Below are 25,034 nucleotides of genomic sequence, written 5' to 3'. Positions count from 1 at the left end.
ACACCCTTCTCAAGATATTCTGATTTGTCTTAGTATAAATCATTATGAACTGTGACGATGTCAAATATTTAGGCACATTGTGCCTCGATTTTAAATTATACTGTAAGGTGTCCTAAAACCATGTTTGACGAAATCCTTTAAGCAATTAATTGGGCAACGTATCTCAGCCGTCTGGTGAAAAAACAATCATTTCACTTAATTGTCCACAAGAAGACCTGCTTTTGATAGACATCGTGTTGAGTTAGGAAATGCAGGTAGTTTGCTGAACCTGGAACATGGTGATGAGGAAAGGGGATGAGGAAAGGGGAAAAACAATTTTCTGTGTCAGTGTCTTGTTACAGTAAAACATTACAAGTTCTTCAGAATCGACTCATGTCGTTACCGAAGAACATGGAAAGGTAAATGAGCTGTGTACGAAATACGAAGTATTGTTGCAACATATATTTATTTTTCACAAATTCGAGAATAAGATATCTCAACTGTGAAACATTGTACAATTCCTTTCATATACTTTGTGCAGGCAGCATGCATGCGTTGCAGTGGTTGGCAGGTGAATAATAGTTACTCTTCTTCCTGCCAAAGTCCTCTTCACAATCTTGTAGACTGCCTCGTGGAGTCGTTAAAATCAAAGTAGAATCACTGTAAAGCAAAAATAACAGATCTAAATCAGTGTAAATAGCCTGAAAGCAGTAACCAAAAGAAAGTTAAAATAGAACAAGCAATTTAGAGGGATATTTGCATTAAGCCTTACGAAAACTCTGATAACTTCAGAGAACTTTCTACCTTGAAAAAACTTAACGAATTATCGCTAAAAATGTGTACCGACTTAAATAAATGCTGCCACCTTACTAAACTGAAAATGTGAGTAAAGAGCAACCATTGTCCGTGCTCGTCAGTGAGGTTTGGCTGCAGAGTCGACGATGCATTTATCCTTATAAAGAATAAGGTAGTTATCCCTCGTGTTATGACATAACAGTCTGGTTACTCCATTAAATACGTACTACAGCGCAAAAGAGATAATATCCTGAAAGATCGTATTAAAACCGTGTAGTGTAGCTTTCCAGTGCGCTACAGATATTAAAAGACCTACAATGGTAAGGTTAAAAGTGAAAAAGACATAAAGTCGTAGAATATTTGGTTTAGTGAATACGTTTTTAAATAAATTTTGGAAAATTTTAAGTTCCTATGGGACCGAACTGCTGAGGTCATCTGCCACTGGGCTTACACACTTCTTAATCTAACTTAAACCTACTTACACTAAGGACAACACACATACCCACGCCCGAGGGAGGACTCGAACCTCCGACGGGGTGAGCCGCGCGAACGGTGGCAAGGCGTCTCAAACCACGCGGCTATCCCGAGCGGCTTCTAATTAAACAAAGTAAAAATATACTTCAGGATTTTTTTATCTGTTCCGAGACGTTTGAGATATGGGAATTAGTACATTTTCAATAGGTACAGAAGTATCCTTGGATGATAATTTTTATATGACTTGAAATTATTAATTTTCAGAAAAAATTGTGGGCCTGTAAATAGGTTCTTTCACATGAAGCAGGACGCCATGAGCACAAGTCAGGGCTGCCATCCGTCCCGATATATCGGGACCGCCATCATTATGCACGTTCTTATCCCGACGTGACCCAATTTTGTCCCGATGTTGCAAAACACTGCTGCGAGCTTAGCTCAAGTACTGAAGAAACGCCATCTGTTAGCGCAATTTGTAAAAGCAGCCTCGGTTTTATTTATGTCAATAAGTTTATTTTGACAGGTTCGTCTCACATATGGCGTCGCATGTTGTGTATCGTGTATCGATGATGCAAGCACCTTCTATATCCAGCGCTATCATTCGAAAACTTACCAAACTTCTCCAGTAGTACCGGGCTGAAACTATTTAAGTAGCTCCATACCAAAGAATCGGGCATTTCCCACCTGAATAGCGATCTGATAAGACGATTCTTTCCAATCGTAATACGAACAACGTGCGCAAGTTTGAAGTGTTTACCGCTGATATATAGGGCGTGAAGTGTATAGTGACGTGTATTTCGATGGCTGAAGTGTTATGGTCGACTTTTTACCAACTATTAAAGTTATCATAGCTTAGGAACTGCCTAAGGATGGAAAGAGAAATTATCCGTTTTCGGTTGATTACACAAAGGAGTGGTCTTTTTTCAAGGAAGGACGTATGGATCAGGAGGCATTGTGTGAGATTTGTAGCTGTTTCATTGGAGTAACTCACGAAAGTAAGGCAAATGTGAGGCATCACATTTCTACGAAGAATCACACTAATAGATTCTCAGTAGAATCGGCATCAAAACCTATTTCTACAATCGTGATTAAAGAAGATGCCCAGGAACAACTGTTCGTTGCCGCTACAGAACTAACAACAACTTATAAAGTTGTCAAGCATCACCGTTCCTTCAGTCGTCTTGATTGTACCGTAAAACCGAATGCCGCAATGCATCCTGACTCCAAAGTTGCCGAAAAGCAGTCTAAAGCCAGGAACAAATCTACAGCGATTGTTAAAAATATTCTCTCACCACACTCCGTCTCAGAATGTATAAAACAATTCCAAGACGTTTCATTTTATTTCATTTTACGGCATTAGGTACAGACGCATCGAATCACAAGGCTGAAAAGATGTTTCCTTCAGTTGTTCAATACTTCACTGTGTAAGTAGGCTGTTTATGTTGGCAACGTTACGTAGTGCTCTGTATGAAAATCACTGGCTGTGCTGTGTGCAGTCTGTGGCGGGTTGGCATTGTTGTCTGCCATTGGAGTGTTGGGCAGCTGAATGTGAACAGCGCGCAGCGTTGCGCAGTTGGAGGTGAGCCGCCAGCAGTGGTGGATGTGGGGAGAGAGATGGCGGAGTTTTGAAATTTGTAATACTGGATAACATGAAGTGCTATATACATTATGACTATTAAGGTAAATACATTGTTTGTTTTCTATCAAAATCTTTCATTTGCTAACTATGCCTATCAGTAGTTAGTGCCTTCAGTAGTTAGAATATTTTATTTAGCTGGCAGTAGTGGCGCTCGCTGTATTGCAGTAGTTCGAGTAACCAAGATTTTTGTGAGGTAAGTGATTTGTGAAACGTATAGGTTAATGTTAGTCAGGGCCATCCTTTTGTAGGGATTATTGAAAGTCAGATTGCGTTGCGCTAAAAATATTGTGTGTCAGTTTAAATACAGTCATGTATAATTGTTCTAAGGGGACGTTTCATATGTCGACCCTTAGCCGAGGATACCTCACTGGAATCTTCTGATTTTTTCTTGTAGTTTGTGTAATTAGTGTAGATATTGTTTATTGCTAGCGCGTAATTGTAGAGAGAATCTCCTTTGTAGTTGCAGTCTTTCATTGTTGTACAGTAAAACAGGTGTGGCATGCATTTAGATTTGCACCAAGTATTTTGCAGCTGCGCTTGTAATTAACTAGATATCATTTTCAGTGCTACGTTAATGTGTTTTCTTATTTTGCTCTTCAAATTGTGCTTTTCTGTGTTGTCGTGTGAAATATTGTGACAATAATGGCGTGTGAAAAACGCAACACTAGGCTCCAAAGTAAACTGACAAATAATAGTGACGATGAGCGTAGCTTATCAGCACCACTGTGCAATGAATTAACAGACATTCAAAGTAGTAATTTCGTAATTGTGCATAGGGAAATGGAGCGGGCTGCAAATAATGGTGTAGGCAGTGAAACAATTAGTGAACAGGGAAGCATTATCGATCGATCGGTCAGCAACAGCTCGCCTCAGGAATCCGAAATGACAGGACACAATTTCGCAAATACTGTAGATTCAGGTTTTGGGTCCTCATCGTTTTCTCAAATAAGTCAAGACACATTTTCTGCTTGTCAAAATGTGAATGTTGCCGGTGCAAATTTACTGCCGAAAAGCACTGAGGAACATGTTTCAGACACCAGTGCACAGTTATTACAGTTAATGCAACAAATTGAACAAAGGCTTCAAAAGTTAGACACAATGGAACAACACCAGAGACAAACACAGCAACAGTTAGACACAATGGAACAAAATCTTCAAAAGTTAGACACCACGCTTGAACAAACACGTGAAGATTTAACTACTGAGTTACATAACATCGAATCGAAATGTCAAAAAGTCTGTAATGACGTAAAAACACAAATTTGTGAGCATTTCCAACCTATTTTTTCGCGTCATGAAAATGCATTACAGAATCACGAAGCAGCCATAAAAGAACTGCAAACTATTGTTCATGAAAATCACGACACCTTGCAAGCTAAAATTGACTCAGTTGCATCTACCGATAAGGTTACGCAACTTGCAAAAACTCAGGAAAATTTAAAGGACACAGTAGATACGATTTAAACACAAATGGACACTCTGAAACTTGGTTCAGAAAAACACACAGAGGAAATAATTTCACTATCGGATAAAGTAGCCGAACTTTCAGATCAGTTCACTAACTTATCTACAAAGGTAGATGATAATCTGAATGACACAAGACCTGTAGCTTTCACTGACACTGAAGAGTATGAACAAATTAGAAAATTCAAACAAAATCAAAATCAAATCAATACACAGTACAAAAGAGAAATCCGGGAAGTACAAGATCAGTTGGCACAAGTAATACAAGAATTACATATTTCAGAGGACACTCGCGCTCCAGTACGGGAGGAGGGATATAGAAAAACGGAGCAACCACAAAATAATAACATAGGACATTTCGGAAATTATGAAAGAAATTGGCAAGGCGCATTGAATTTTGAGATAGAACCGCCGAAACGAAGTAACAATAAGCGATGTGCGACTCGCCAACACGATGATTTTGACTATAAGCTGTTCATTACTACACGTAAATTCAAAACATTCAAGAATTCTGGCAACGACATTCATCCACGAGCATGGCTTCACCAATTCTCTCATTGTTTTCCTCCCAACTGGTCATTGCAGCACAGATTAGAATTTATGTGTGGCTACTTAGAGAATGAACCAGCTGTAAGAATGCGATCGGTCATTCACGATTGTCACAGTGAAGGAGAATTTTACCATGGCTTCCTCTCAGCATATTGGTCTCGAGCTACACAAGACCGAGTAAAACATAGCATCATAATGATGAAACATTTCGAACAATCTGAATTCTCCAGTCTTGTGAAATATTTTGAAGACATGTTGCGAAAGAATCAGTACCTGTCAAACCCATACAGCCCCTCAGAACTCATCCGCATTTGCTTAATCAAATTACCTGAACATTTACGACATATTATTTTAGCAGGACGTTGCAAAGATGACATTGAAGCTTTTCAGGGACTGTTACAAGAACTGGAAATTTACACTGACAATCGCGGAACGCGAAAACAGGAGCACAACAATTACAGATCACATCTGTCACAATTCCGCGATGACAGAAATAATACATGACAAGGCTATTCTCACAACACAAATTGTGACCAAAACAGACACCACCCATATGACAACCGTTGGCAGAGTAGTAACAATTACAGGGAAAGATCATCTCTCTGCAGTAGTAACTATCACAGAGACAACAATAGAATCAGACAATATGGGAACCAAAATAATTATTATCAAGGCAGACAGAATAACTTCAGACGCAACAGTCCACCACGCAGTTACGATTCCGGGAGAAATTCTCCACCACATGACCGACAAACAAGAAACTATGTAAACTACCGACAAAACGACAGACCTGAATTCCATCAGAACTGGCGAGCTTCAAACAGGGCAGGGCCTTCTCGTCAAGGTGAATTTGTAGAAGTTCGGTCTCCTAATCCCAATAACGGCGCGCGCCAACAAAGAAACAGACAATGACTCGCACCACAGGCAGCCGAGTGCGCAGGCTGGCTCAGAGAAAAATAACATAGACGCTAACCTTGAGAAAAATTCCAGTATTCTTTACCGACGTATACCGCACGATAATTGCGTTGAAGCTGAAACTTTGTGTACTAGGAAGAGTAAAGGTTTCCACCACATCTCACATGTAAAACCGTTTATTGAAAGATAATCTGCTTTTTAACTTTGTCTTTGCCATATAACTTTTCACTTTACATTGCTAGTATGCTTTGTCAGACTTAGAATCTGTTAATATGCAACAATGTTTGAAGTTAAATATCCAGTCAAGAGCCAAGAGAACTTATTTAAACAGAAATTACGAATGCATTGTTATTGTGAACAGACGACACAGTGTTATTGTGTGTGTACATTCTTGCTTGTTAGTTGCACGATTACGTAACGACTATAAGGCTCACACACTTAGAACATTGACCAGTACTGCTAATGAGATTTTAATGCAACATTTTGGTTTACTTGAAAATACATCCTGGATTTAAAGTACTTTCTGTGAAATACCAGATGACACAGTGGTTAGTTTATGTGACAGCTACACGATTTTATCACGACGCTACTAATGAGTGACAATTTACAATGTTGCTTTTGCAGTGTTTCTGTTTTGTATCTACACAGTATTTCTGAATTATTCTGGAAAGTAAAACATGTTTTAGTAGTAACTTTTGTGGTATAGATACAATGAGACAGCCTTTTCCGAAGCACAACAATACGTTACAGCACAGTACTTTCTTCATCACGGCAATAAGCGTAATAACTAAGATATCTATACGCAAAGCATTTCACTTTTGTTTATCATGAGGTAAGTACATTGACTTCTGCAGAACTTAGCTTTCGGAGGAAGATAACTACGACACGTCCCCAGAGATTATGTTGCAACAAGACGCACATTTAGTGCTACAGGACACGTATTTGAGTGATTAATTTTGCATTTAAATCATTTATTTTTAAAGATATTTGAAGTACAATGATACAAAGGTTTTCCGTGATACATTTCATTCCACTGCTGTAATCTGTAACACCTGAGGGTATAATTACATTAATCCTCAGGGGGGTACACGCTTACTTTGTGTACCATGTGCTTGGGAAGCACAAGGTGCCCTAGCTAATATGGTATTTGCTTATATAACTTTACACATCGGTACCATATTTCTCTAACACAGAATTACACAGCTATCTGATCATTTAACTGAGAGAGACAAACTTTTTTACTACGGCAGGGACAGATGTTTACGTAATTACACCGTTGGATAACTTCACACTTACAAAATTGTATTTGGTCTGTACTTTATGAACTGTTCATACTTTTTCGGAACCATTGTGATACTATGAGAGCTTTGAATGATGTATTTGGTAAGGGAGCATGATTTTAAAGTACGTTTGAGGTAGATGACACTATTGAAATGAGCAGAGATTTTTTTTTTTAGGTTTTTAAATTATTGGAGGAAGCTATGACGATTTTGAGAGTTGACTGAGCTGTTATGATGTTATTATTACGATGACTATGTGTATTATGCTGTTTCGGTATGTTTATGATCAATAAGCTGATGCTATATGAGTTATTTGAGTATGCTACGTATCTGTTATGATGAAATATTGAAGAAGTGTCGACGAATAAGGTAATGAATAATGAGTAGTGGTTAGGCACTCTGGTTTGTGAAAAAGTTTGTTGGAAACCAAGAATTGTACTTTAAGAGTTGTGAAATGTATGTAAATGCGTGAATGTATTACAATGCCGACGAAAATTTTTGGACACTGTTATATGAATAGGATTTTGTTTCTACAGATTTGTAACGCAAATTCTAGACCTGTGAAATTTTGTATATGAGACTGCCACTGTAGTGCAAACTGGTGTCGTAAATATTTCGGTAAGAAAGCCAAGTGACCTTGACATAATGCGTGTTGAGCGGCCAGCTGTGTCAGACGCCTGGAGAAAAAGCCATTTGTGTGTGCCTTTTCAGAGGCACAGGTAGAAAAAAACAAAAAAAAAACGGGAGGCCATTATCCTCGCTATTGACATTCCTTTGTAGAAAGCATCGCAAATACGACACGCTCAAACTTGAAAACATATGATTATACTGTGGAGCTCTTAATTTATGATATTTACTAAAATGCATAATGAAACGATGAGAAACATTTCATGGCTATTGTCTTGCTAGTTGAGAGAAATGCCATATGGCTTGCTTTATGTATTTATTTACTCATTTTGTTTAATATCTAGTTTCTAGGTGCACTGCAGCATTGGTTAAATTAAAATTTAATAGATGTACTAATATAAATATTTTATGCCTACAGATCCAGTAAATAATTTTATGATCTATTCAAAAAAAAACGAAGGAGCATAAAAAAGACATTTCCCTTCACAGGAATTGCATACGGAATTTTCTTTTCAACTACTTGGTAATGTTTTTGGTAGAATAACTTCTTGTGGTGCACCACTTTAATTACATAGACTTTAAGATGTGAATATACATTTCCCTTGTCTGCATTGTTGTCTTTAATGTAATATTTTTTTCTGCTTGAGCTATGTCATGTTTAGATATAAGTTATTTCATTTGCTGCTGCTGTTTGCCAGGCATAGTGTTACTGAATTTGACTTTGTGTTACTCTGCTAAGCCAGTTTACTACTGATTTATTTTTCTTGTTTGCTGCTCATTGCCTTATATTAGTTGTAATATTGTTGCTTACTTTGCCAATTTGTATTTTTTTTTGTCCTTGCTGTTTGTGTTAATTTGTTATGTGCTGCTGCATTGCCTCGTCCCTTGGTATATATATCTGAGCTCAGTAGATTTAAGTTAGCTTAAGAGGGGGTAGACTATATAAGAAACTAAGTATGACGAATCGGAAGAAATGCATTGAGAAGCTATAAGAAAATGGTTTGGCCCAAAAAGTAGTGAACAGTGGAGAAAAACTATTTTTGAAAGAGGATGTGAACAGAATACAGAAAGCATGCTTGGATAGGATTTTTTTTTTTTTTTGGCTGGAGCAAATGTTGAAATAAGAGGGACGATATATGGAATGAAGTTTTTAGGTTGGACTGCAATACCAAATGTTACACTGAAAACAAACCCTGCCCTTTCCTTTTGTGTTATTTTGCTATGTGTCTTTTTCCTGTCTTTAAGTGTTTAGCTAATAAGATTTATGTTGTAGAATTTTTCAAATACTATGTTATTTACCTTGTAAAGATGCTTAGACATTTATTCTGTTTTGTTTTAATGCTCATGTGTGAAGTTGATGTTTCAAAAGTTATTCTGATCTTTCATGTATTTACTTATGTCATAATTCCTGTAACACTGATGTATATGTTTATTTCTATTCTTTTGTAAAGCCCCTATTACTACAAATGTTATCTGTATTATTATGTTTTTAATGATGTGTTTTGTACCTTTGTTATTGTGTTCTTATGTTCTAAAATTGTACTTGACACCAGTTCATCAAATTAAGTAACTTGTAAGCTACATTTCACTGCACACATTCCTGTTGGTCATAGTATATGGACAATATGTGAGAAGTAGGGACTGATAGTGTTTGCACATGTGTTAATAATTCAGCAAGGGACTGGATAACAGCATTGCTGGTTCTAAGGACAATTCCCTAAACTGTGAGTGCACAAGTGGAGGTTTATGGACTTGCTATATTGTCCGCAAGGCTCTTCGATGGTGATTGTGCACCTGCACAGTCGCAGCAGATGGCTGCTGGCCATCTCTACAAGGACTACAGTGGGTCTACACCTTTGATGACGCACCAATACCATTATTTCTACAAGGACTACAGTGGGTCTGCATCTTTGCTGACTCACCAGTACCATTATTTCTATAAGGACTGCAGTGGGTCTGCGCCTCTGGTGGCCCACCAATACCATAATCTCTACCAGGAATACAGTGGGTCTGCTCTGTGATGACCTACCTACCAATACTCTTCAAAATTTCGACTGACTCTGCTGTGGGTTTGCTCTGTTGTGGACCAATACCTGTCTGCATGTCAGCACTGTCTTTCCGTTGGAAGGACAACACTACTTCTTCAAGATTGCATGGGAATCCACTATTTCCGTGTGCATTTTCTTTTACTGCTCAGACTTTGAGAAAAACACTGCAATGTTACTGTGATGAATGATCAGGACTGTCTTTATGGACTGTAAGAAAATTTTAGCTTTTGACAAACATTGTATCAATAAGTGGGTGCATTTGATATCTTTGTTATTGTAATTATGAAAAATTTTATCAAATCATTATTGGCTACTGCCCAAAACAATTTGTAAATTTTTTTGTGGGGAGCATGGGGGCTATGTAAGTAGGCTGTTTATGTTTTCTTATTGGCAACGTTACGTAGCGCTCTGTATGAAAATCACTGGCTGTGCTGTGTGCAGTCTGTGGCTAGTTTGCATTATTGTCTGCCATTGTAGTGTTGGGCAGCTGGATGTGAACAGCGCTTAGCATTAGGCAGTTGGAGGTGAGCCGCCAGAAGTGGTGGATGTGGGGAGAGAGATGGCGGAGTTTTGAAATTTGTAATACTGGATATCATGAAGTGCTATATATATATTATGACTATTAAGGTAAATACATTGTTTGTTCTCTATCAAAATCTTTCATTTGCTAACTATGCCTATCAGTAGTTAGTGCCTTCAGTAGTTAGAATATTTTACTTAGCTGGCAGTAGTGGCGCTTGATGTATTGCAGTAGTTCGAGTAACCAAGATTTTTGTGAGGTAAGTGATTTGTGAAATGTATAGGTTAATGTTAGTCAGGGCCATTCTTTTGTAGGGATTATTGAAAGTCAGATTGCGTTGCGCTAAACATATTGTGTGTCAGTTTAAACACAGTCATGTATAATTGTTCTAAGGGGACGTTTCAACTGAAAGTGACGGAATAAGGTGTTGAAGTTTGATTCGCTGAATAACGAGACATAGGAGACAACTGCAAAGTTTTGTCTAGACGCTTTAAGACAACTGCAAATTCTATTACATAAATTAATCGCTTTTTTTGGAGACAATACCAATACCAACTTCGAAAGTCTTCACCGACGTGGCTAGCAGAATGTGTTTCACCAAATTAAAGAACTAGGAAAAATGTTGAAGGAATTGAATGCCCTGCTCATATTCTCGACAATACTATATCAAGCCCTGCTGGAGACCTAATCGACATTGCTATTATTTGTTTTTCAATACACAAAGTTAGAACTCAGAAGCTGAAAGAGTTCTGCATATACGTTGATGTCAATGATCAGACTCTTTTATCTCAGTCGGAAAAAAGATGGCTGTCGTTAATGCCCGCAGTTGACAGCATTCTTAAGCTTTTGATTTCATTGAAACAATTTTTTAACTCCAAAGACAGCCCACCTAGAATAATAACAGATATTTTCATTTTTCTGCAGTCAAACTTCGCTCTATTTTTTAAAAAATATGTATGAAAGGCGTGGAGAAGAATGAAGTCTCGATAATTGAAATAAGAAATATCTTAATCGACAGTCAAAGAAGTCTGAATCAATTTTATTGGCATGTAAACCAAGATGGAGTTGAAAAAATGAAAGAAGGTGAACCCTAGACAAGATATAATTAATTTGATTTGCAAATCTGAGGAAGAGACAATGGATTTCTACCCCACAGAATTTGCTTCCTAAGAGAAATTGACTATTTCTTTTAATAAATATCAAGTATTTGATTGGATGACGCTATCTGAAACCCCGGATTTGGTAATGACTATTACATAACTCTCTAAAAACAGTGAAAGGATTTCAGGTAACAACTGTTTTCAGGAATTTATGTATCTGAAGATTTTTTTAGAATCTAAGCATGACTCGGAAGAATGGAAGTCTAAACTAGCCATGGGAAAGAGGTGGGTTTACTAGTAGGTTTACTTTCTTAAGAAAACCGGTAATCCTGCAAGCAAATACCAACTGCTAAAATTATGCGAGTATTTGTTTTCTATTGTCATACGCAACGCCATTGTGGAACGAGCATTTTCGCTGATGTCGGTACAGTGAACTGATGAAGGAAATCGACTGCTGGCAGGGACTGTAAAATCAGTCTTACAGTGCCAGTTTAACTACAGGCTGATTTGCATGGAGTTGTACAAACACGTAAAAGGGAAAAAAAACTTGGTGAAAAAAGTGAAATCCTCCGCAAATCATGGTGTTCCAACTACTTCTGTCGCAACGAGTTCCATATATTTTTACTTCATTTCTACAGCCCCGTCTCTGAGTGTCCCGACGATGTCGCAGCTAGGTAAGGCAACCCTAGCATAAAGCTAGTTACTTCGGTTGGGAGACTGTTAGAGACTTAGGTAACGGACCATCATAGCTGTGCACAAGACCGTTAATCGTTAATTAACGAAGCTAAATTTTTAAGTAACAGATTAATTTTTAAGTTAATTTAAAAAGACTGTAATAACAGACTCTTTAACATCGGTTGAATGTCTTTCAGTCGGTTAACAGTTAACTAGGTATCTGCTATTTATGACAGAAATGACTCCGCGGCGCCCAACGAACTCATGCTCTGACAAGTCCGGGTCGTGTAGATGTATGGCTACGCCGAGGTGCGTGCGATTCGCGATTCGTGTAAACAATCAAAAGCGAGCGACGGGAACTTAATGTAGGCTATTTATTGTTGTTTGTTTACTCTGTTCACGTTAAGTACTTTTGTTATTGCGTTGGGTGTGGAAACTAAAGCATGGAGTCGGATTTTCCGTGAGCAAAAACATTTAGTCTCGTAAACGAGTTGATACGTGTTACAAACCGGACACAATGGGAAGGACCAGGCCCCTTTGCTTTTTTTCTTTTATCAGTCGTTTATTACATCAGAGAAATACACATTTTAAGACGAAATTTAACTACATGAAATATTGCTCCCAGTAAAGGTTAACATAAGCAGTGACAAAACTTAGTTGTCTTAAGGGTTCCTGCTGGCAACATATTTTAAGGAGGCAATGTAATGTTTACATCAATTTAGCTCAAACACGTAGCTAGTGATTGAATCACGACACAGACACTTCAACAATTTTGGAAACAAGTAAATAGCGTGAATTTGTACTCACAGTAACCAACTAATCAACAGCCTTGCCACTGAATAAGTAGTAGACCATTTGGAACGAATTAGCAAAACCCTGCAACTAGTTGAGTTAATATCAGTCTTTAAATGTCTTGCTCCCCATTAAATAAACAAACTTACAGTAATTAAATGAATAACAAATCAAACACACTACGCTCCACTCAAACTCTTCAGTGGAAGCCAAGCCAAAATGAAGATTCCATTAACTGACTAGCACTGAAGTCACACTAAAGCTCATCTCTGTGTTCCCAGACACACATGGGGCAAACTTATACAAGACAAGATTTTGAAGGGAGCACATCAGTAAAACCGGTAGTGGAGCTAACTCGTGCCACTGAAAATTAAGGTACTAGACCGAGGCACAAAGTGGAATACAATGAGGTTGCCTTAGTGCTCTACTGCGCTCCAAAATATTAATTCAAATGGCCAATTCAAAATTAAGTACGCATAAACCAGCATTAATTAACGAGGAGTGACACCAGGTCGCACTAAGGGATGACAACACTTAATTGAAAAGACAAATGCCCCAAAAGAATATAAAGGACCGGGAACCCCAACTATTTAAATTTAAAAGAATTAGCTCTCCCCAAAGGCAGTGTAAACGCGAAGGCCACACTTAAGAGGCCACCAAAATTGGTTACAAAAGGTCTTATACATTTTCTCCTTTTCTTTAAAGAAACACAAGGCTGCTTAACTTCTGCTGGACGTCCGGTATGGCTCGCAAGGCACGGCGAGCAAAATCAGGAGAGCACATAGGCAGGCAGCCAACACATATCCTCCATTCTGAACCGGCAGACCGCGTACAACCAACTTCACATTTCGTGGTTGCTTCCACCTCGTACCTCGCGGCGTCTTAGCAGGTAGCCCGAGAAAACGTCAACTGCCACTCGCTCCGCGAATGCAGAAAACAACAAGGCAAGCAAAGATAAGAAAATCGAACGATCGATAATGGACATCCAAGAGACTGGCGCGCCAGTTAACTAGCGCCACGGCTCACGAGTCTCGCTTTCGTATAAAATCTTTAACATTTTGATGTGTAGCATGGTAAATCTTGCAATAGAAAGATTTTTCAAAGTCAAAGGTCGCGTGTAAGTGAGTAACACTAATTAATTGTGCGTCGTTACATACCTAATACATGGTAAGAGTGTTCAGGACACAGTTGTTACTGACGAAAGGTTTTATATTTCTAATCCTTGAGCGGTTTTCCCTTGCTTATTTCATTACTGTCCTATCGATCAGGGGACCGTTAAGATTTTGTGGACTTGTGACCTTTGTTTTCCAAGTGTAGTTGAATATCCTACTCACTTGATTGTTTACACGAATCGCGAATCGCGTGCACGCCGGCGTAGCCACACATCTACACAACCCGAACTTGTCAGAACATGATTTTCGTGGGCCCACGGCGTCATTTACGTCGTAAATAGTAGATACTTAATCAACATTTAACGGAGTGAAAGTAAGTCAACGGAAGTTAAAGAGTCCTTTATTGAGGTCTTTACGATTAACTTAAAAATTAACCGGTTACTTGAAAATTTAACTTCGTTAATTAGCGGTTAATGGATTAACTTTCTTGTGCCCAGCTATGATGGTCGGTTACCAAAGTCTCCAACAGTCTCCCAACAGAAATAACTAGCCTTGTGCTAGGATTGCCATATTTAGCTGGAACCTCGTCGGCACACTCTGAGATGCCGCTGTAGAAATGTGAACAGATGACTACAGTATATTACTCACCTATGGCTTCGGACACAACATGAACGTGCACGCAGCATTCTTGCCATCTGGGCTGCATTTACAAATGTTGCAGTCGTCCTTGAACGTTGAATTCGGCTTGCAGGACACCTCTGTAACAAAACGTTGGTAGCTGCTACACCAGCGCTGGTCTACAGTTGTCGGCAGATTTTGACAAGTGTGAACCCACGCAAAACAAAGATTGCCATTCGTCAGCGTCTGACGCTATGTTGCAGCTTTAAAGAAAGAAACAGCTCATGTGGTATCGCGTCTGCGTTACTCAACAGAAAACATCGACGTCATTTCATTTGCAAACGAACACCACGATGAGAACATGAGAATACTGAAAATGCACACAAAACGTACATTTAATAATGGTACGTATACATACATGCACACACGCACGCACGTAAAGACACACACACACACATTTTAAATTGTCGCAATATCCTTCAGTTTAATCAACATATTCAACTAGCATTTACAGAGAGTTACAACAGTAGTTAATTCAGTATTGTAACTAATTTCTTAAGCCAGAGGTTGAAAATACCGCTTCAATTGTAAATTTATTTTATTATTACGACCGGTTTCGGGCTCTCATAAGCCCATCCTCAGGTGTCGCAACTGTGCTGTGGCCCCAGAGAGCCGCGGTGGACGTGTACTAGGCGCGATGTCCTACCTATGAGCGAAGAAACAAATTGGCATACACGTACGAAAACCATTCAAAAACTAAGAGTGGTTCGTCGAGCAATATACGAGTATGTTGGGAATTACTATGAGAGGCAGAAAACACATAGAGGCATAAAGAAACAGAGTGGAATGCAACAAGTAATTATGACCATAATCCGAATAACATGCACATAGGCGGGTGAATGGATGGGAGACAGACAACGGAAACTCTACATTGGATCCCGAAATACAAGGACAATCGAGACTGTGGCCTCACGGACGGTGGGAAAATTACACAAACACATGAAGGAGTCGTCTTATTGAAGACACCAATGCACAGAAAATTCTAGACAGGTCTTTTACGTATCTATGAGTACCAAACAGCTGCTGCTCTTGATGATGAAGATGACATCATAACGCAATGACGGATGAAATAGGCAAATGATAGTTACTCTTCTATGTGATGTGTACATCATAACTTTCATCACTAATTTATTTTACCAGTGTTTATATGAAATTTTTACCTATTTCACTAAAACAGGGTAAGACTGCCAACAGCAGAAACGAAAAGCACTGCGAGTGATTTTCTATGAACAGCATTGTGACCGCTTATTTTTGCCAAGACAGACATAAAGCCCACACCCACCACATTGTTTCAAGTTTATACATAGTTCCGCAGATGATTAGTAGAATGAAGGAAGTAGTTCCGAGATCGTTGTGGGCATGAAAATTTGATTATGATTGGGAATTGGAATTTGGTAGCAGGAAAATGAAGAGAACAAAAAATTGTAGGATAACGTGGACGGGGGGAAAAGAAATGGAAGAGGAAGCCGCTTGGTAGAATTGGGCACATAGCATAATTTAACCGTCGCTAGTACTTAAAATCATGAAAGAATGTAGTAAACGTGAAAGAGATCTGGAGGCACAGGAAGATTTCAGATAGATTCCAAAATCACGTTTTAAATAGAAAAATATATCCAGTGGAAGATTGTCGACTCTGACCATAGTTTATTGGCTATCAACTGTCAGTCAAAATTACAGAACTTGCAGAAAGCTAGAACATTCCGGAGATTATATCTGGATAAACTGAAAGGACCAAAGGGTATTGAGCGTTTCAAAGAGAACAATTGGGAATGAAACAGGGGTGAGGAGCACAATATAAAGACGAATAGATAGCCCTGGAAAACGAGATAATGAAGGACGCAGAGGATCAAATAACAATAACACAAAGCCCAGTAGGAATCGCTGGATAATGCACAAGATACTGAATCTAACTGAAGAAAGTAGAAAATATAAAAAATGCATCAAATGATGCAGGGAAAAGGCAATGCAGAGTCTAAAAATTAGCCTGACAGGAAGTGCAAGGAGGAAAAGCAGGAATGGTAAAACAAAGAATACAAGAATGTAAAAGCAGGCTTTACTATTGTCAGCCTATAGGAAAATTGAAGGGTACTTTGGAGAAGAGGGAAGCAGCTGGATAAATATCAAGAGCTAAGATGGCAAACCATCACTAAGTAAACGAGGGAAGGCTGAAAAGTGAAGAAATATCTAGAAGGGCTCTGTAAGGGAAACGAACTTTAAGGCAATATCAGAGAAAGGGAAGAGGAAATCAATGAAGATGAGAGATACGACTCTGAGAGAATAATTCGATACTGCTCTGAAGGACCTAAATTGAAATAAGGCCCCTAGAGTAGACGGTATTCCCTCAGAGTTATGACTTAATAAGTAGTGGTTACCAAATACTGGTGCGGGCTATTTAGAGAGAATAGAAAAATCGGTAGAAGCCGAGCTCGGGAAAGATAATTTTGGCTCCCGGAAGAAGATAGGTGCGCGCTAGGAAACACTAAACCAATCACTTACTTTGTAAGAGATATTTATAGGATATGCAGATTTACCAAAACTTTTGACAATTTTTAGGGTAACAGCAATAAGAGATATGGAGTGAAAGTCTATCTACAATTAAATAAAATATTCTAAGGTTTCAGTCGCGTCAAGTTGTTAACTGATCTCGAGTTTTCGGCAGAGATCTCCTCTGCCACTGTCAAGTGGTTGATTGTCGTGTGGGTGACGCTGCCGTGCTTACATAGCCACGCTTCCACCAGTGACGTCACTGGTGTTCATTCCTGCACATGGTAACGTTTTGGTGGCGAGACAACCACGCCCGTTTCACCTCAATCACAGCATGCCAGGCCGCACTCAGCAGCAGTCCAACGTATTTTTTGAGGTGATTGTCCAATATTATAGTCTCTACCGCTTTGTCTGTTCCGCTCTCTCAGAAGCCGTTGGTCCGTTTAACAATAGAAGTCTCGTCGAATGCAATTCGGTGTCCGTTTTCCAATGTATGTTCCGCTAAAGCTGATTTTTCGGGGTAGCGTAAGCGGAAACACCTTTCGCGTATCATGTGGCGCTGTTCGACAGTGAGGACAATCTGACAAACATAAAACTGCCTACATACACACGGTATTTTAGTACATTCCAGGTGTTCTGGGGCCTACATCGTCTTTCATAGGCTACATCAGTTGTCGTGTCTATGCTGGGTGCCTGAAGACTGTAGATTTGATGACTCTTAAGGAGCCGGCTAATCTTCCCTGTTATTGCGCCACAAAACGGTAAAAACACCATCTTCTTTTTGTCTTTTTCTGAGGCCTTCTGATTTCGTGGCTTAGATGAAACTGCTTCCGAAATTAGTCTGTTGTAACCGTTTCCCCTGAAAAATTTACGCACGTGGCACAGTTCTTTCGACAGGTTTTCGGTCTCTGACACGGTTTCAGCTCGACGTACCAAGGTCCTCAGAACGCACCGTTTCCGTGCTGGATGGTGGTAGTCAGTGGCTTGCACATACCGCTCCGTGTGGGTGCGATTGCAGTAAACATTGTGGTCGAGACACCTGTTCGGTTTACGGCGGACTACGGTCGACATCGTTATGTGGTCGTGGATGCTGATGACGTGTACCCGGAACTGTTCCAGCATTTCATGTCCATGAGGTCGTAGGACGAAGGTATCGTCGACGTAGCGATAGAAACAACAAGGCTTTGCAGGAGCCGTGTCCAAGGTGATGTGCTCGAAATTCTCCATAAAGAGATTGCCTGCAACTGATACTAATGGACTCCCCACAGCGACGCCGCTCGCCTATTTCAAATATACAGGGTGATTCAAAAAGAATACCACAACTTTAGGAATTTAAAACTCTGCAACGACAAAAGGCAGAGCTAAGCACTATCTGTCGGCGAATTAAGGGAGCTATAAAGTTTCATTTAGTTGTACATTTGTTCGCTTGAGGCGCTGTTGACTAGGCGTCAGCGTCAGTTGATGCTAAGATGGCGACCGCTCAACAGAAAGCTTTTTGTGTTATTGAGTACAGCAGAAGTGAATCGACGACAGTTGTTCAGCGTGCATTTCGAACGAAGTATGGTGTTAAACCTCCTGATAGGTGGTGTATTAAACGTTGGTATAAACAGTTTACAGAGAATGGGTGTTTGTGCAAAGGGAAAAGTTCTGGACGGCCGAGAACGAGTGATGAAAATGTAGCACGCATCCAGCAAGCATTTGTTCGCAGCCCAGGAAAATCGACTCGCAGAGCTAGCAGAGAGCTGCAAATTCCACAATCAACTGTATGGAGAGTCCTACGAAAAAGGTTAGTTATGAAACCTTATCGTCTGAAATTGGTTCAAGCACTGTCTGCAGCTGATAAGATTAAAAGAATCGATTTCTGTGATTTTATCCTTGCTCAAATGGAAACAGATGAATCTTTCGTTTCAAAGATTGTGTTTAGTGATGAAGCAACTTTCCACACTAACGCGAAAGTCAACCGTCACATTGTCTGTATATGGGGCACTGAGAATCCGCGGGAAACAACTCAGTATGAACGTGACTCGCCTAAGGTGAACGTTTTCTGTGCCGTTTCAGCCAATAAAGTTTTTGGTCCCTTTTTCTTCGAAGGTGCTACTGTAACTGGACTACAGTATCTGGAGATGTTAGAGAATTGGCTGTTCCCTCAGCTCCAACAAGAAGCACAACAATTCATATTTCAGCAGGATGGAGCGCCACCACATTGGCACTTATCTGTCTGTAACTACCTGAACGTCAACTACCCGAGGCGATGGATCGGCCGCCAGGCAGCCCGTTACAGAGCACTTCATCACTGGCCTCCAAGAAGCCCTGATCTTACCCCCTGCGATTTTTTCTTATGGGGGTATGTTAAGGATATGGTGTTCCGGCCACCTCTCCCAGCCACCATTGATGATTTGAAACTAGAAATAACAGCAGCTATCCAAACTGTTACGCCTGATATGCTACCCGAGAGTGTGGAACGAGTTGGAGTATCGGGTTGATATTGCTCGTGTGTCTGGAGGGGGCCATATTGAACATCTCTGAACTTGTTTTTGAGTGAAAAAAAACCTTTTTAAATACTCTTTGTAATGATGTATAACAGAAGGTTATATTATGTTTCTTTCATTAAGTACACATTTTTAAAGTTGTGGTATTCTTGTTGAATCACCCTGTATAAGCACGGCAGCGGCACCCACATGACAGTCAACCACTTCACAATGATAGACGACATATCTGCCGAAACCTCGTGTGCAGTTAACTACCTGGCGCAGCTTGAAACCCGAGAACATCTTATTAATGGATATCGGGGCGAGGGCATTCATTCGTACTTATCTACAACTTGTTTAGAAACCAGACTGCAGCTACAAGAGTGGAAGGACTTGAAAGAGAAGCCTTTCATAATATTGAACAGAATACACTATTATATTCTGAAGATACCAGGGATAAGGTACAGGGAGCGAACAGTTGTTCATAGCTTGTACAGAAACCAGAACATGTCGAAGAACATGAAAGCTAATCTATATTTAAGAAGTGACAAATAGGGTTGCAGCCTATCCCTGGTGATAGGCGATCTTTACACTGTGCAAACTCTAAAGAAAATTGAAGTGAAATTAGGAAAAGTAGTTAAAGTCCAGGGAGAAGAAATGAAAGCTTTGAAATTTTCCGATGACGTCGTAAACCTTTCAGAGACTCCAAAGTATTTTGAAGAGCGGTTGAACGGAATGGATAGGGCCTTGAAAAGAGATTATAAGATGATTATCAAGTAAAACAAGGGTAATGGAACGTCGTCAAATTGAATCAGTCGATGCTGAGGGAATTAGATTAGCAAATGGGATACTAAAAGCAGTAGATGAGTTTTGCTATTTGGGTAGCAAAATAACCTACACGTTGACTCTTACACAGAAGATCACAGCAACCCGCCACTTTTTATAATGCTATTTGTTTATTTAAATAGCGCCGTTACATGTTTCGAACCGATAGTTTCCTCTTCAGACGCATAGGCCACGTTTTACGTTACATTTTGAGTTTTGTTTACCCATCTGACGAAACTTCCTTGGGGTGGTGATGCCATTGAAGAATCCGCGCCAATGGCATCACCACCCCAAAGAAGTATCGTCAGATAGGGAAACAAAACTCAAAAGGTAGTGTAAAACGTGAACTAGCAGTCTTAAGATGAACCTATCAGTTCTAAACTGGTAACGGTGCTATTTAAGTATATAAATAGCGTTATAAAAAGTGGCTGGTTGCTGTAATCTTCTGTGTAAGAGTCAACCTATATTTTGTACACAGCCACGGGCACAATATGTCAGTTTTTGAGAAAATAGCAAAATAAATGATAATGGGACAAGTAGAGAGGATGCAAAACGCCGAGTGGCACACCTGCAAAAGATGAATATGTCAACATCCAATATTAATTTAAGTGTTAGGAACTCTTATTTGAAGATATTCGTCTGTAGTGTAGTCTGGTATGGAAGTGCAATGTGGACAAAAAGCACTTCAGTCAAGAAGACAAGAAGACAAGAAGAGGACAGAATCTTTTAAAACATGTTGCTGTAGAAGAGTGCTGGAGATTAACTAGGCAGATCCAATAAAAAACTAAGAGAATTGGAGAAAAAATAAATATATGGCACAAGTTGAGTAAAAGAAGGGAGCAGATGATTGGACACAGCCTGGAGTCGTCAGTATGGTAATGGAGTTCAGTTTGGGAGGTACAAATTATAGTGGGAGTCCAAGGGGTTAATACAGTGGGCATGTTCAATGGGTTGTGAGTAGAAGGGGCTCGCACATGATAGGCTAGAGTGCACAGGCGCATCAAATCAGTCTTTGGACTGAAAAGCACAAAAGCTAAATTCAAGATACACGAGTCAGGCAGTAATAACTACCTGTACATACACTCTAAGGTAAACGACGAACCACGAAGGAATTATCAAAATGGGACGGATATCGGTAGATATGATGAACGTGTACAGATAAACAAATGATTATAAATTCGAAAAAATTGACGATTTATTGAAGAGAAAGAGCTTCACAAATTGAGCAAGTCAATAACGCTTTTGTCCACCTCTGCCCTTATGCAACCAGTTATTCGGCTTAGCATTGACTGATAGGATTGCTGGATGTCCCCCTGATGGATGTAGTGAGAAATTCTGTTCAATTGGAGCGCTAGATTGTCTAAATCCCGAGTTGGTTGGAGGTCTCTGCCCATAACACTCCAAGCGCTGTCAACTGGGGAGAGGTCAACGCCCTTGTGACCAAGGTAGAATTTGGCAAGCACGAAAAGCAGTAGAAACGCTCGCTGTGTGTGGCCGGCCAATGTCTTGCTGACATGTAAGCCCAGGATGGCTTACAATGAAGGGCAAGAGAACGAGGCATAGAATATCATCGGTGTACCACTGTGCTGTAAGGAGGGCGCGGATGACAACCAAAGGTGTCGAGCTGTGCCAATAAGTGACACGCCGGACCACCACCCCTGGTTGTCGGGCCGTATGTCGGGCGACAGACAGATCGGTACCTTACCGCTGATTAGCCGGTCTCCAGACACGTCTTCGCCCTGAATCTCTTTGAGTTTTGTAGAACTGTCTTCAGTAATGATTCAGCTTCGAACTGAACGCTGATGACAGTCAAATACGATATTCTACACCCCCTCGAGAGCTTATACAGCTTATCTTCGTGCTGACCAAAAACTGAACTGTGTCTCCCCAGTTGAGAACATTTGGAGCATTGTGGGCAGAGCCCTCCAACCAGCTCAGTATTTTGGCGATCTCACGCGCCATTTGAACAGAATTTGGCACCATATCCTTGAAGGAAGATATCCAACAACTCCATCAATCAGTGCCAAGCCGAATAACTGCTTTCATATGGCTCAGAGGTCATTTGTTTGTCTGTACATGTACGACACATCAACCGATTTCCGTCCCACTTGGTTAATTCCTTCCCGGGCCGTATCTGTTTTATAAGAAGGCTGTCGCTGATAGGTATGAGTACTGCCAAGCCATAATTGTCACGAACTGATCACGAAAAAGTGGAAGAACTATTAGAAGCGCCGGCCGGGGTGGCCGAGCGGTTCTAGGCGCTATAGTCTGGAACCGCGCGACCGCTACGGTCGCAGGTTCGAATCCTGCCTCGGGCATGGTTTGGTAGTTCTAAGTTCTAGGGGACTGATTACCTTGGAAGTTAAGTCCCATAGTGCTCAGAGCCATTTGAACTATTAGAAGCCTGAAGCAGTCACTTTAGATTCCGGAGGAATGTAGGAACATGCGGGGTAACAACGGCTTCCGACTTTCCTTAATAGAAAGAATTAAGAAAGACACGCCTAAGTTTATAGCAGCTGTATATTTAGGGAAAAAAATTGGAAATTTGTGGTAAGTTCCTGTGGGACCAAGCTTCCGAGGTCATCAGTCAGTAGGCTTACACACTACTTAGTCTAACTTAAACTAACTTACTCTGAGGACAACACACACACCCATGCCCGATGGAGGACTCGATCCTCCGATGGGTGGAGCCGTGCGAACCGTGGCTAGGCGCCTCACACCGAGCGGCTACCCTGTGCGGATGTATATTTACGAGAATCTCTTGATAGTGTTTACTAGAATACACACTTTCAAGTTCTTAAGGAAAGACGGATAAAATACAAGGAGCGAAAGGTTATCCACTACAGTACATCTACATCTACATCTACATTCATACTCCGCAAGCCACCCAACGGTGTGTGGCGGAGGGCACTTTACGTGCCACTGTCATGACCTCCCTTTTCTGTTCCAGTCGCGTATGGTTTGCGGGAAGAACGACTGTCGGAAAGCCTCCGTACGCGCTCGAATCTCTCTGATTTTACATTCGTGATCTCCTCGGGAGGTATAAGTAGGGAGGAGGAGGAGATTAGTGTTTAACGTCCCGGCGACAACGAGGTCATCAGAGACGGAGCGCAAGCTCGGGTGAGGGAAGGATGGGGAAGGGAATCGGCCGTGCCCTTTCAAAGGAACCATCCCTGCATTTGCCTGAAGCGATTTAGGGAAATCACGGAAAACCTAAATCAGGATGGCCGGAGACGGGATTGAACCGTCGTCCTCCCGAATGGTATAAGTAGGGGGAAGCAATATATTCGATACCTCTCGAAACCTGGACAGCAAGCTACACCGCGACGCAGAGCGCCTCTCTTGCAGAGTCTGCCACTTGAGTTTGCTAAACATCTCCGTAACGCTATCACGGTTACCAAATAACCCTGTGACGAAACGCGCCGCTCTTCTTTGGATCTTCTCTATCTCTTCCGTCAACCCGATCTGGTACGGATCCCGCACTGATGAGCAATACTCAAGTATAGGTCGAACGAGTGTTTTGTAAGCCACCTCCTTTGTTGATGGACTACATTTTCTAAGGACTCTCCCAATGAATCCCAACCTGGTACCCGCCTTACCAACAATTAATTTTATATGATCATTCCACTTCAAATCGTTCCGTAATTGAGAAGGGAGTGAAGCTAGGTTGCAGCCTATACCCCATGTTATCCAATATGTACATTGAGCAAGCAGTAAAGGAAACGAAAGACAGTTTAGAACGGGAATTAAAGTTTAGTAAGAACAACTTAAAACTTTTAGGCTTGCCCATGACATTGTAATTCAGTAACAGGACTCAGAACAACACCTGAATGGAATGGTTAGTGTCTTGAAAAGAGGTTATAAGATGAACACAAACAAAGGTTGCATAGTTAAAAAACTAGTAAGAATATGCAGTTGTGTTACCTCGTGCAATTTTGGGGGATTCTCATCAGGAAACAACAGTCTGAAAATAACACAACAGGAAGTATTTAGCAGGTATGTTTTTGTATAATTAGTTTGGTATTCAGGACAGTCCCTCTAGTTCTTTCCCTTCAGGATCTCCGTTTCTTTCTGCGAGACCGAAAACAGTGTGTACAATTTCCCTAAATGTGTGCTAGGATTCGTCTAACATTTCATAGTAGTCAGTGGTGTGTTTGTCTGAGCAATTTGTAGCTCCTGGTCTCTCTAGTCAGGGAGGGGGGGGGCATGAATACTGTAATAGTTGCCAAGTCATTAAGACTCTCTCGAGATGTCGATGATACTCTGTTGTATAATGAGTACAATACATCAACACCTCATCCACCGGTTGCTCTTAGAATTTTCGCTTTTATATCGTCAGCGTGTGGCTAAATGCAAGACTATGGATCCAAAGATCCAGGGTTTTATCATTGGTCGGTCATACTATTTTTTATGTCGCTTGTCGCTTCTTTCACCTCTGGTAACAATTGTCAGTAGGAGGAACAGTCAGTCTGCAACGTTGGTTGGAGAACATGTTAAACTGCAATTCCCCTGTGAGAGCCAGATTAGGTCAGTTCCAATGTCAGAACTAGGCAAGGGCGAGCTACTTCCAGCATGACAATATGTTTAAAACAATCGTGTGGTTGTTTACGGCT

At 40.4% G+C, this 25,034-nt stretch overlaps 1 protein-coding gene across 1 annotated transcript in view; it reads right to left on the bottom strand.

Moving 5' to 3' along the window:
• Nucleotides 1–426: 426 nt before the first annotated feature.
• The window catches only part of LOC126203775 (serine protease inhibitor I/II-like), a 58,135-nt gene continuing 33,527 nt past the window's right edge, over nucleotides 427–25,034 (bottom strand). The window contains exons 5-6 of the mRNA XM_049938143.1: nucleotides 14,615–14,724; nucleotides 427–639 (exon numbers count right to left, since the gene is read on the bottom strand). Coding sequence (XP_049794100.1) covers nucleotides 14,615–14,724 — 110 coding nt within the window. The 3' untranslated portion in view covers nucleotides 427–639. The remainder of the gene's footprint in view (nucleotides 640–14,614; nucleotides 14,725–25,034) is intronic.

This window comes from Schistocerca nitens, chromosome 9 (assembly GCF_023898315.1).
Source record: "Schistocerca nitens isolate TAMUIC-IGC-003100 chromosome 9, iqSchNite1.1, whole genome shotgun sequence".
NCBI lineage: Eukaryota > Metazoa > Arthropoda > Insecta > Orthoptera > Acrididae > Schistocerca > Schistocerca nitens.
Note: the sequence above shows the minus strand (reverse complement) of the source record. Positions and strands in the feature narration are given on the sequence as shown.